At 42.6% G+C, this 13377-nt stretch overlaps 1 protein-coding gene across 2 annotated transcripts in view; it reads left to right on the forward strand.

The window, feature by feature from the left end:
• The first annotated feature begins 228 nt into the window (after positions 1–228).
• Positions 229–13377, forward strand: part of MAP3K9 (mitogen-activated protein kinase kinase kinase 9) — a 73151-nt gene continuing 60002 nt past the window's right edge. For both annotated transcript variants that reach the window (XM_084847726.1, XM_084847732.1), the window contains exons 1-2: positions 229–862; positions 9014–9427. In XM_084847726.1, coding sequence (XP_084703852.1) covers positions 472–862; positions 9014–9427 — 805 coding nt within the window. In that variant the 5' untranslated portion in view covers positions 229–471. The remainder of the gene's footprint in view (positions 863–9013; positions 9428–13377) is intronic.

Consider the following 13377-nt stretch of genomic DNA (forward strand, 5'->3'; position numbering starts at 1 on the left):
GGGAGGGCCGCCCGGAGCGCGTGCGAAGCCCCCGAGCGCGCGTCGGGGCGGAGACTGTCCGAGGAGGGGGTGGTGGCCAAGGGGCCGTGGCTCTTCAATCAGGTAAAGGAGAGCGTGAAGGACTGCCGCGACTGCGAACGGGAACAAAGATCTGGCCGGGGGGGCGGCGCTTCGCGGCGGCGGCTCCTCCTCCGCTCAGCTTGCCGGTCAGTCAGGTGGCTCAGGATGCGCGGCTGGTGCTTCAGCCTGCGGCGGCGGCGGCGGCGGAGCGGGCGGCGGCTGTGGCGGAGCCGCTGGGTGTCGTCGCCGCCGCCGCCCCGTGACGGGCCGCGGCGCTGTCCCGCTCGCGGCCTCGGCGCCCCCGCAGGGGCGTACCTGGCGCCGGCAGCCGCATGAGCCCCAGGCGGCGGCTCCTCCCGCGGGCAGGGCCTCCCCCCGTGCGGAGGGGCCGCTCCTTTCTCCTCTCCCCCCATGGAGCCTTTCGCAGCGCGCAGCCCGCGCCGCCCCCCGCCGCCGCCGCCGCCGGGAGAGGGCGAGGATGGCGAGGAGCGGGCGGCGGGCGGCCCTGGCTGGGGAAGCGCGGGAGCGGCCGCGGCCTCCGGCGGCGGCGGCGGGAGCGGCCTCTGGACGGCCGTCTTCGAGTACGAGGCGTGCGGCGAGGACGAGCTGAGCCTGCGCCCGGGCGACGTGGTGCAGGTGCTCTCGCAGGACTCCCAGGTGTCGGGTGACGAAGGCTGGTGGACGGGCCAGATCGACCAGCGCGTCGGCATCTTCCCCAGCAACTATGTGACCAGCGGCGGCGGCGGCGGCGGGGCCGCCGCGGAGCTCCGGTCGCACTACCCGCAGACCCCGGTCATACAGTGTAAGAGCGGGCGGGGACGGGGCGGTTGGGTTGGCAGCTCGAGGAGAAGCCCACCGCGCAGAGCCGGGGTGACTTCGTATGCCTTAAAGCCCTTGGTCCGCTGCTTCTTGCGAGAGGTTGGACTTCCCCGTTTTTTCTGACGCATGAGCCCATACAGACGATCATTCAACCACGCGTAAGAGCTCTTCTCGCTGCTTGGCACGGTAAGGTGGAGGAGCAAGCTGCCCTGTGCTGAGGCAGCTCGCCCTGGGGTAGTTTGACCATGTGTATGGGCTCCATGCTTTTGATTAAGTAGGATTTTAACCCACTTGATTGTGGAAACTTTTCCCTAGAGATGGCAGTTTTCCTGGCGTAGTGAGACTGCAAGGACGTGATCTTGCCTATGTCCTACGGAAGACGGTCTGATGCTTGCAGAGGAAGCAAAGGAAGGGGTGTGGCCCTGGGGGCTTGGCTATGTTTATCCTCTCGCTGTTTTTTCTGTGTCTCCCTTTTGATCTCAGCAGCAGTGAAGAGCTTGGGAAGAGCTGTACATTCTGCCCTCCCACCTTTTCTCCTCTGGGTTTCTCGGTAAGCTAATTAAATGCCAGGCTGCTTCAGGTCAGATGAATGTTATTCAGTCTAATGACATTCCACTGTATCCGCTTGGTGATGGATTACAGCACTGCAAACTGGTGGCTATGCTGCTGAATAGTGTATGTACTGTGTGAGTGCTTTGCCTTTTTGTTCTTGGAATCAAGAAATTGTCTTGTCACTTAATGGAAATCAGTAGTTGCGTTGGACCTACCTGTTCAGCTGACTGTTCTTTCTTCTTTGTCAGTGCCCAATTCTTTTAAGTCTGAAGTGATTTGTGTCTTTAATTTTTTTTTTCATTTTCAAAATAGTTGAAGGCTGACTCAGTCCCCACCTTCTCTTGTTGGCTTTTTATATATGATAACAAAGGAAACTTGTTCGTAAGAAGTTAAAGCATGGATAACCTAAATTTCAATGCTAGGAATAGCTAAAAGACATAGAAAACCTATTGTGGTGGATTCTTGAGTAAATTGCATTGATTCTTATTAGGAAGATGCAAATGCATTGTGACTTCCTGTGTCTTCTGACATGTCTGTAACTATCAGAGGCTTGTAGACTTCCTCCCCTTTTTCTGGTGGTCTTACTATCTCTGCATATGAGTCCAAAATCAAACCCATTGCTCACTCTGCTTGGGATCTTGGGCTATGGGCCTCTGTTCTCTTAATCTGGACTTCTTGTTCAGAGGATGTCTTCCATCATGCTGCTGTGGTACTCTCCTTGTACCCAAGCAGATGCCAAGAAACTGAAGTGTGTAATGTCAGCATTTGAAATTCACTAGAGGATTGTGGCTTTTATTTTTTTGTATGCAATTATTATCTGGAATATTCTTGTATTGTATTTCCCAAATGAAGATATTTGCAAGGAACTGTTAGTGTTCTTTCTTTCTTGGGGTATAACCCCCAGTTTGCTGGATCAGATTTTTAGACTTTAAATGCTTGTATGAGAAAGGGTGTATACAGATATGTAGGAAAGCAAATTAAATGTACGACCACCACCACACACATACAAAAAGGAAAGCAGAGAAGAATCTGAAAGGGGAAGCTATAGCAGTTGCCACCATTGCTGTCTTCATTTGGACTTGTGATGCTCCTTGTTCTGAAGAAAGCATCAACAAGCAAAGTTCTTTGCTTATCTTCTAGCTTTTCTCCACCTTCTGTGGGAAGGGGCGTGGATAGATTCATCATTATTGTTGCCTTTGGACCAGGAAACCCAGGCAACTAGTATTAGCATAGTCATTGCTATCACTATGTCATTTTGCACATGAGACTTTTTGTTCTGTCTTAAAGGGCTAGCAGTTTCTAGAGAACAGAGTCACACATGCAGCCTTACCTGATGGGACAAGTCCGATCTCTTGAGTTGTGCATGCAGCCAGTTCAGTGCTCACCTGATAAAAATTGAGCCTGATTTTTCCACTAGAGGCAAGAGAGCTTGGCTCAGTTTATCACTTGGGTAGTTGCTTGCATGTAATTACTATTTGTCCCTGGTGAAAGTTAAGTTACAAACCTAGAATGCCTGTTTTGTAGGACATTTTACTGTCTCAGCATGCATAGGATTGTGCCATAAATTACTTATTGCTTTACGCTAGATATAAACCACTTACTTTTCTATATATCTGGTGCAACATAACCTTGATGATGATGATAATGTGTGCTGTTCTTTGTGCTACAGAAAGTACCCCCTCAAACCTTACTGAAATAAACATGCTTGGTTTCCAGACCCTACCTGGCTGCATTTGAGGCAGGAAAGGTCAAGGTGTTTAAATCTGTACCTGAGTAATATATTAATTGGAAGGAAAACAAATTGACTTACCAAACTTTGAGACCATACTAAAGCAAAGAAATCCAAAAAAGGCTGGGGATGAAGCTAGTTTTTAGACTGGATGTGTATGAAACTGCATTGACTGGTCTTTCCCACTTATTCCATTATGAATGTACATTCCCAGCATAGCCTTCAGCATAACTTGGGTATTATATAGCTGTGAGAGCAGCTGTATTGATGTGGTTTTAGGGAAACAACAAAGATTGGGTTCAGAAAGATCACAGGTAATATGGGTGCACAAGTTTACATTACATTAATTTACATTCAACTGTAAATTAATACAGGTTTCTATAACCATAGAACATTTTCACTGGTTATGAAAGTTAAAGCAGGACTGCCAACTTTGAATGTCCGTGGTTTTTGGTGTATGAATAAATTTTTATGTTTTTCCTTCTGAGGAAACGTTGCTGTTGTTTTTCCTACATAAATCATCCACCAGTGACTAGAGGGCTTTTCAGTATACAAAAAGATTAAGGTTCAGACCTTCTGTAAATTTGTATGTTGAGAAAATACAGTTCAGCTGCTTGTTTGCAACCCTTCTGGAAATGCATCACCAAAGGAGCTGTCCATTCAGCACCCTTTGGTTCAGAACCTTAGCTTCCCACTGTTATCAAGAAGACATTTAAGGAATTTTTTGCCTGCCCCTGCATTATGGCAGGGGCAGGCAACCTGGTGCCCCCCAGATGTTTTGAATTACAACTTACATAAGCCCAAGACAGCATGGCTAATGGTCAGATTATCGGAATTGTAGTCCAAAACATCTGGAGGGTACCAAGTTGCCTACTTCTACCTTATGGTATGTTACATCAAAGCAGTACATTTTAATAGAACTTTCAGGTTCTCTTGAAATCACTTAGCAAAGGACTTAATCAAATTATGTCAGCCTTTCTAAGTAAGAACTTCAGATATATAATTTCTGCTCTCTTGTCTTATTATGACACACTCAAACTTCCTTTTCCCTAGTACAGAGGTATATGAAGAGATTTATGTAAACTGCAAGAGCATTTCCTGATACTGCTACACAATTTACTGTTTTCCTTTCAACACAAAGTTCCTGTGTGACTCTTGCACTTAAGAGTTCAGGATACTGCTTTTTGTGTCTGTTCAGTGAGATTTCAATTGAGATGGCTCTTGATAAGATGGACTCTTAATGGACTTCCTTTAGTATCATTAACCATCTACCTAAAAGAGAAGACTACTGGTCATGTTGCAGTTTCTGTATAGGTTTTTATACCTTTCATCCTGTTATGCTGCTAGTGCTTCTTCTTTAAGAGCTACTGGGGCTGTGGGGTTTAACAGTATCTGCTGTAGGGCTTTGTTTGAATTATTTCAGAGCATCAGCTGAGCAGAATTTTCCTGATTTAGTATTTATTTGTTCATGAGAGTCCCACTGAAATCAAGGATATGTTTTCACTATAAACTGCTCTGATGAAATTGTTGAACGGTGGTCTTAAAAATACCTATAATAAATTTTAATAAATCACACACCATCAGTGTGAAAAACAGAAGCAGCAGAGCAATAGGAAAACATCACGCAGTGCCACTAAATGTGCGTTCAGACAAAACTGTTTTAACCTTCTGTTTGAACACATTCAAGGAGGTTGAGAATTAGACCTCTCTGGGTAGTGAATTCTATAATCTGAGTGCTAATGGCAAGAAGACCTGATCATGTATCCCTATCCTCCACATCTTACATGGTAGAGCATCATGTTGAAAGTCTTCTTCTCCAGGTGAGTTCAGCATATGGTTTGGTTCATGCCAAGGGAGATAATCCTTCAGACATCCAGGCCCTGAATGTTAGGGCTTTAGAGGTAAGAACCAACACCATGAATTGAGGTTAGAAACAATTGGGGAGCTAATGCATTCGCTATAACAGTAGTGTAATATGACCATCCTCCCATTAGCACCTTGGCTGGCATATGTTGCATAACAGCAGTTTCCAGGCACTTTTCAAAGGCAGTACTACATAGAGTGCATTACAGTAGTCTAACCTGGAACAGTGGTGCAGCTAGATAAGAACATAAGATGACGCATGCTGGAACGGACCAATGGTCCATCTAGTCCAGCATTCTGTTCACACAGTGGCCAAGCAGCTGTTGACCAGGAACCAACAAGCAGGACATAAGTGCAAGAGCACCCTCCTGCCCATGTTCCACAGCAACTAGTGTACATAAGCTTACTGCCTCTGGTACTGGAGGTAGCACATAGCCATCAGGACTGGTAGCCATTGATAGCCTTTTCCTCTAGGAATTTGTCTAACCCCCTTTTAAAGCCAAACAAATTAGTGGCCATCACTACATCTCGTGGTAGCAAATTTCATAGTTTAACTATGGCTGTGTGGAGAAGTACTACCTTTTATCTGTCCTGAATCTCCCACCAATCAGTTTCATGGGATGACCCCGGGTTCTAGAATTACATGAGAGGGAGAAAAATGTCTCCCTATCCACATTCTCCACACCATGCATGATTTTGTACATCTCTTGTCATGCCTCCCCTTACTTGCCTTTTTTCCAAGCTAAACAATTCCATTGTAACCTTCCCTCATAGGGGAGTTGCTCCAGCCTCTTGATCATTTTTGTTGCCCTTTTTTACTTAATGGGCATTGAAGAGTAAACCCACTGAGGTGCCCTTGGTAATAGTATTCAGTCCTAACAAGAAACCATTAATTAAGCTATCGAAATAGCGAGAACACTTGGCCTCCAGAAACCCACATAAGAATCCCAAATCAGCCCCAGTGGGTCTTAGCATGCCCAAGCTGGCCCAGGTGCTGATGCTGGGCCTGTTTGCTGCTGCCCCATCACCTGTCACTCTCTGGGTGGTCATTTGCAGGGGCAGTGTTGGTCATTGTACATTCCTCCTACAGTGTTGGTCATTGTAGAAGGACACCAGGTTGGGGAAGGTTGCATTTAGCAACATAAAGCATCCTTTACATTCCTAAAGTTATATTATGTATAACTGGGTTTGAGCATACAATTATCATATGTAAAATACTTTAAAAGTAAATTAAGTTAGTAAATCTGTAATTATTCTCTGAATAAACGTTTAAGCAATCTCAACCAATTATTTGAGGAGTGACATTTTATTCACTTTTATAAATAATTCCCGTTAATGAACATCTTTTTTTTGCAGGGTCTGGACTTTGGTCCCAAGGTCCAGCCCTAGCTGCACCACTGACCTGGAGGTAACCATGGCACGTGCAGTTATAGCTCTAAAATGTACCTAGCCTTGGTCAATAGGGTGAGTTAAAGTATAAACTTTATACTTATACTTTATACTTATACTACAAAGTTTGTAGTGTTGCTGCCTTTGCCTAGGAGTTTCTCAGCAAAACTAGTCATAGTTCTGTCCATTTCTTGCAGTATATGTGCTATATCATGTTGCAGCCTTGGAGTGCATTCAGATATAGCTTGAGATTCCAAGAGACTGCGTGTGGCATTTGGCCAGTTAAAGGAAAAGTTTAAAATGTTATGTCTGTTTAGAGCAAGTTGGAATAGTCTGCTGGCAGCTGTTCGTTTTTATAGGTCTGCTTGTATTAAAACGGCAGCAAATGAGATTTCCACATTTATAAAGCTTTTTTTGTAATTTAAATCGGGGACAGTATCATGCCGGCCTGTAGTCAGTCTAACATTTCTGGGGTGGGTACGCCAAAAAAGTAGGGGGGCAGTTCATCTAGTCTGCAGGCCTTTTAAAGACAATATTGGGAACTGTTTTTTAATTACTCCTTTGTAAAACAAAATTAGTAGGGGCAGAGAAAATTTAGGGGTGGGGGCTGGTCACCCCCCTCCCCCAGCTACAGGCCTAGAGATACAAAGTTTCTAGAAATTTTGAAGCCATGAAAAAACACTTTTTTTCCTGGAAAAAAATGGAAATTTGAGGGGAAATGGAAAAATGATATTTATTTATTTATTTATTTATTTAGTACTCTTTACAAGTCACTTTGGTGCTTTAGGAAAGCCTTTCCCAACCTAGTGCCCTCCAGATATTTTGGGCTTCAGCTCCCATCAGCCTCAGGCAACATGGCCAATGGTCAGGAAAGCTTGGCATTGTAGTCTAAAAGTACAATATAGTCCTCCTACAGTGTTGGTCATTGTAGAAGGACACCAGGTTGGGGAAGGTTGCATTTAGCAACATAAAGCATCCTTTACATTCCTAAAGTTATATTATGTATAACTGGGTTTGAGCATACAATTATCATATTTAAAATACTTTAAAAGTAAATTCAGTTAGTAAATCTGTAATTATTCTCTGAATAAACGTTTAAGCAATCTCAACCAATTATTTGAGGAGTGACATTTTATTCACTTTTATAAATAATTCCCGTTAATGAACATCTTTTTTTTTTTTTTTACTCATTTTGAAAGATTGTCTCCAGTGGTTTCAGTTCCATGCATATGCCAGAGGAAGCAGGCTACTGAGTTGCTTTTAGGTAGAGAGGGTTTATTCTAGTGGCAGCAGTTTAAAGGTCTTCTAGCTAAGGCAGCATTTCCTAGTGGTGAGGTTTATGAGAACTTTATTAAAAACAGGGGCAGTGAGTTCTATATACCCAAGCCTCAAGGTTAACTTTAAAAAATCTCACAGGTGGGATAACCCACACACTGTTCCATCACATCTACAGTGTTTTTTCACATGTGGGTTTTAGATTAGAATTATTTTAATTGACTGCTACAGCATCTAACCTTGAACAAGCCCCCAAACACAGGACTGTGTAGAAAAAACAACCCCAGACTGTCAAGAATGTGCATTTTGTTCCATATTATGATATAGTGACTCTACTCACATGTTGGGAAAACTGAGCATGACTTGGAGCATCCCTAAATGTCTATCAGTAAAAGATACATTAGATCAATACTTTTAATAAGGAATGGAAGAAACAACTATGCTGGGCATCTTACAGAGAGAATTAAAAAAACATTTTCCCTCATGGCTTCATTATTTCCAGACATTTTACATCTCTAGTCTTTCTATAAAAGACTTATTACATAGTTTTTAGAAATCATTTACTGGGAGTTAAGTCTGGATAACAATATATAAACATCTCATCTTAAATTCTGAAAGACAAGATTTCATAATCCAAAGCTGTTTATTTTTTTCAATTTTTCAGGGAAAAAAAGGTCCTTGGAAAAAAGCAGGGAGAAAACATTTTTTTCCCGGAATTTTTCTGGTTTTTTTCTAGGCCTTCACATGTCTATACAGACCTGGTGTCATGTTAATCTGAGTTAGCACAATTGATGATGCTGACAGAAATAACCACATGGTGAGAGCAAGCAAAGAGCTAACATGCTTTTTGTTTTTTAGTTTTTTATAACCGCAGGTATAGCTAGATGAGATAAGCTTTACTTGTGAACCATGTTGCATCTCTTTATCAGTATTTTTGTGTGAAACGTTTGTTTATGCTTTGTTTATTTTATATTTTTCTCGTCCTGTAAACTGCCCAGAGTACTTTTGCTATAGTGCAGCCTGTAAATAAGACTAAATCAATGAATAAAATTGTTGTTGCTTGCAGCAGAATTGTATACAAATGTAAGACGCTGTCATGATACTACTAGTTTTTCCTGAGAAATGCTGATAGTGGTAAGGCTACAGGAATGAGCTGACCCATACATTTTTACTGGGTAAGTATGAGGCTAATCTGTTAAATTAAAATGTCATGGTTGGATTATTTTAGGCAAGGAATGAAGCTATCGTGAATATGTAATCTTGTCAGAAATATCGTGAATAGGTAATCTTGTCAGAACTTAGATATCTTGATTTTTCTATTTCTAGTGCTAGAGATTGACTTCTCCGAGCTGGTTCTGGAGGAAATCATTGGCATAGGAGGCTTTGGAAAGGTCTACCGTGCGATTTGGCTTGGAGAGGAAGTTGCTGTCAAGGCAGCTCGCTATGATCCAGATGAAGACATCAGTGAGGCTATTGAGAATGTCCATCAAGAAGCCAAGCTCTTTGCTATGCTAAAACATCCCAACATAATTGCCCTTAAAGGTGTATGTCTAAAGGAACCTAACCTTTGCTTAATCATGGAGTTTGCCCGTGGAGGGTCACTAAATAGGGTGCTGTCTGGTAAAAGGATACCACCAGACATACTTGTGAACTGGGCTGTCCAGATTGCTGGAGGAATGAATTACCTGCATGATGAAGCAATTGTTCCTATTATCCATCGGGATCTGAAGTCAAGCAACAGTAAGTGGGGAATATAGAGGGTGTTTGGAATGTGATTTCAATAGCTTTCAGAGAGATTGGGGATAAAGAGAGCTCTAAGGTAATATGTGAGAGCAGCAAGAACAGTTACACGTGACCAGGCGGATGGTAGTAATGAAATGTTAGCAATCAGAAATGTTTTCCAACCAATTAAGCTTGAGAATAGAAGTAATGGGTATGATGGGGGGAAATGAAGAGGGGGTGTAACCTTTACATTAGACATACTCCTAAGGAACTGCTAATGACTAAAAACAACTGAAAGAAAAACAGCTTTTGTTTAGAGTAGAGCCTGCTAGTAGAAGTTTCTCCTCTGTCTTCCACACCTGGTACTCTTCAGATGTTTTGGACTTCACTCCTATCTGCCCCAGCCAGCCTGGCCAATGGTCAGGGATGCTGGGAGTTGTAGTCCAAAACTTCTGGAGGGCACCAGGTTGGGGATGGTCTAGTGGGTTTCCTTTCTTGCAGTCTCATTTCTTTCTTTTAGGACTCTCTTGTCAATTGACTCCTCTGTCATGTGTGGGGAGACCTTAAGCACATTGAATAGAGTTGAAGAGATGATGGAAGATTAATTGCCCTTGCTCATTTAGATGCTAGAGCTGGCAGTGGCAAAAGCATTGTGATGCAGACAGTTTCCCCCTTCCCTACTCCAGTCTTTTTTCTTCTCAACCTGATTTCCACAAGAACTGAGCATATCACCAGTCTGTGATGTTCAGACGAGCTCCACTGAGTCCAGATTTCAGGATTTCTATGAACTATAAATAGTTTTAACTTTGAAGCTGGTTCTGTAACTTATCACTTGTATGGCCATTTAAGACAAGTTACAATGGCTTCCACTGCCGTGGGGCTAGAGCTACATATGCAGCCATCTTTAACACTGGGCTGCTCTATGAAGGCTGCATATGCTGGTCTATTCCTGCTGTCAGTTTGATCCCTGGGATGCTACCAGGAGGTGGGTGGGCAGCAAGTCTGAGCAGGCAGTTAAGCCTTTGCTGTCAGCTGGAATGATGTGTGGATAAATCTGAATAACTTACTATTTCTAAAAGGCACGTTGGCATTTGCGCTTGAAAAAAGTAGATTAAAGTTACTTTTAGTGGGCCTATGTTCATGGACCTCGGTTATGTATAGATTAAACCACAACATTTGAAGAAGCTTGTGTTTTGTCAAATAACTGTTTGGCAGAAGAATTAATCTAGTAAGTTATGTATCCTAGAACTTCATACATACTATATTGAGATATGTTTCAATATGGGTTGGTATAGCAGCGTTAATAATTAAATGTTTCCTTCAGCAGTATGGAGTAGTCCTAAAATGTCTGGACAGCCTTCGAAAGTGTGTGTGTGAGAGAATGTAGGACAGGGAGGAAGCATAGAACAAACTTGGGATAGCTGTGTGAGACTCTTGGTGAACAAGTATCCTAGATGGATAGTGGAGGAGAAAGGAAACCACTGTGTTAACTTACTCCATTTCTATAGTGCCCAATAGCTGGAGCTCTCTGGGCAGTTCACAACAATTAAAACCATAAAATACAACATGATAAAATATAATATAAAATTTTAAAACTACAGTATAAAATAAAATAAAAACCAAAATAAAACGTAGCAGCAGTGCAAATATTTAAAATACAGTTACAAAATTTTCATTCTGATTTCTCGCTTCCCCCCTCCCCCCATTTCTGCTAAGATATATCTAGGACAATAAAGAGTATGTACGAGTAGTGGGGCGGCGGGGGCGGGGGGAAGAGAACTTTGTATTTTTGGTGCAATGGGAACAGGAACAGTTAGTGCGGAAATGTGTGGGGAAAGTGTGCATGGGCAGTCAAACTTGTAATTCTGTAAATGTTAAAAGTAAAATGCAAATGTTGCAGCTACTTGATGTTACAATTCTATCAGGTACAAAACATGGGTGCACAACCTTTTCAGTCCAGTTGGCCACATGTGATGTTTTGGGCTTCACATGCGCACACACCCCACAATCCTGATATTGACTGCTGTTTCCTCACTGCTAGCAGTAGTGGGGAAAGAGCAATCTGTATACAGATTGCTGGGAGAGGGAGTAGAGAGAAGGATAACTATGTGTGGAGCTGCATATGAGGCCTTGGGGAGCCATGCATTGTGCACCCCTGGTCTAGCATATGCCTGCTAAAGAGTTAACATGTAAAGAAGTCCTTAGATTTCACTGTCTTTTGCCTGTTTCTGACACTGTTCTTCTACTCTGGGTAAGTCACTCAGTATATACAAATCTAGGTAATGCTTGCTCATTTCATGAGAAGGTAGGAGATATCCCTGATGAGGGTGGGGTTGGGCAAGACTTTAAAGGAAAAAAAGTTATACAAGTAAGCATAAAGGATATTCCTGAAACTCTCCTATAACTTTTATATTCACCACCAACTTGCTTCTTGAAATTTGTGGAGAGTGCCAGTAAGTGAAGTTCACTAACCATAACATTGAAAATATTATTGAGAAAATAACATTGTTGCAGCCAAGATGTAACTAATTAAAAAAACTGCAAGAATAAACCTATTAGCAAATCTGCTCTCTGTTAGTTTCCAATATAATCAGTGAGATGCTAGCTGTCAGTGTGTGTTAAATCTCTCTGACCTTGGGAAGAATTTTGTCTTAACACAGCTTAGGTATATGTTGCCATTGCATTAAGGAAATGCCTATTTGAGTTAGATTGGAGGATAGGGCAATACTTCATAAGGTCTGTTTGCTTTGTGGCCTCTTTGGGTAAGCAAGCATCCCTACTGAATAATTTTGTTTATGCGAACTATTTAATTAGTTGAATATATCTACTATAGTTGCCCCATACTGCAATATATATATATATATATATATATATGAAGGTTGTTTTTTGTTTTTTTTTTACAAATTATGGTAGAGCTACAATTACATTTTTCCTTCCATGTTGTATGAAGTGATTGCAGCACACTTCCGTTTGGTCAAAAAACTCTGGCATGTCCTCAACCATAGTTCTTGTAAGTATATCTGTGTCAAGGGGGCCACAAGTTTTTGCTTGTCTTAGTAGCCAAGCAAAACTTGTGGCTGTGAGGACACTGCTCCTCTCCTTGTGCCTGACCTTATACTGTGCCTCCCTTCCCCAACCCCCAGATTTGGGTCTGGAAAAGATTGCAGGGGTTTGTCCATTTTGGCCATGTGTCATAGTGTACCTCAGCAATGCAGCTGCCAAACACTCCGCTCTACAATGGTGATGATGGTAATTTTGGTTTTGCTTGTTTTTAAAGGCAGTCTTTCATTTTAGCCTTTTGCAATGCATGAATCTTTAGGAGTAAAGATTTCTTATCTTTTCTTAAGGGTAACACTTGGGAGAAAATGCTTCACTAGCTTTTTTGGCAGTTAATGTGGAGCTGGAATACCAGGCACTCGCAGACCTGGCTTTGGGGAAAGTGCCCGGGGAAAGCGCCAGGGGAAAGCGACCCCCACTCCCATCTCCTGCTGCTCCCCACAAATCATTCTCTCCCCCCACACGCACACACATTATGGAGAGGCAACAGCTGGAACTTCTAGCCCATGTTTGCTTCTAAGATGTGCTTCAGGCTTGTAAATGTGTGGTCATCTGTAACAAGTAAGCATTGCCATCAAGTAGGGGGAAATTATTTGTTTCTTTTTATGTTATAAATAGCTAACATAGGTATGTGCTGTTAGGTGGGCTAGCAAAAAAACTCTCACCCTTCTGTAGGCTAATAACTTCAGTGAACTTGTAAGGCTGGTATTGCTCTACTCTTAGTTTAGAATAGATCAGTGATGGGCTTTGTCTAATCTAGAATGTAGTTTATTCTGGACTGCATTAATTGGCTGCCAACACTGGAGCTTACCCCACGTATTAAACACTTTATTTTTCTCTGTGAAGCTTTTAGCTGAGTAATCTCCATAGGAGTAATTGGAAATTGTACTGTACTACCAAAGCAATCACAT

Source organism: Heloderma suspectum, chromosome 1, assembly GCF_057233095.1.
Source record: "Heloderma suspectum isolate Gila_16-S chromosome 1, 16-S_ref, whole genome shotgun sequence".
Lineage (NCBI taxonomy): Eukaryota > Metazoa > Chordata > Lepidosauria > Squamata > Helodermatidae > Heloderma > Heloderma suspectum.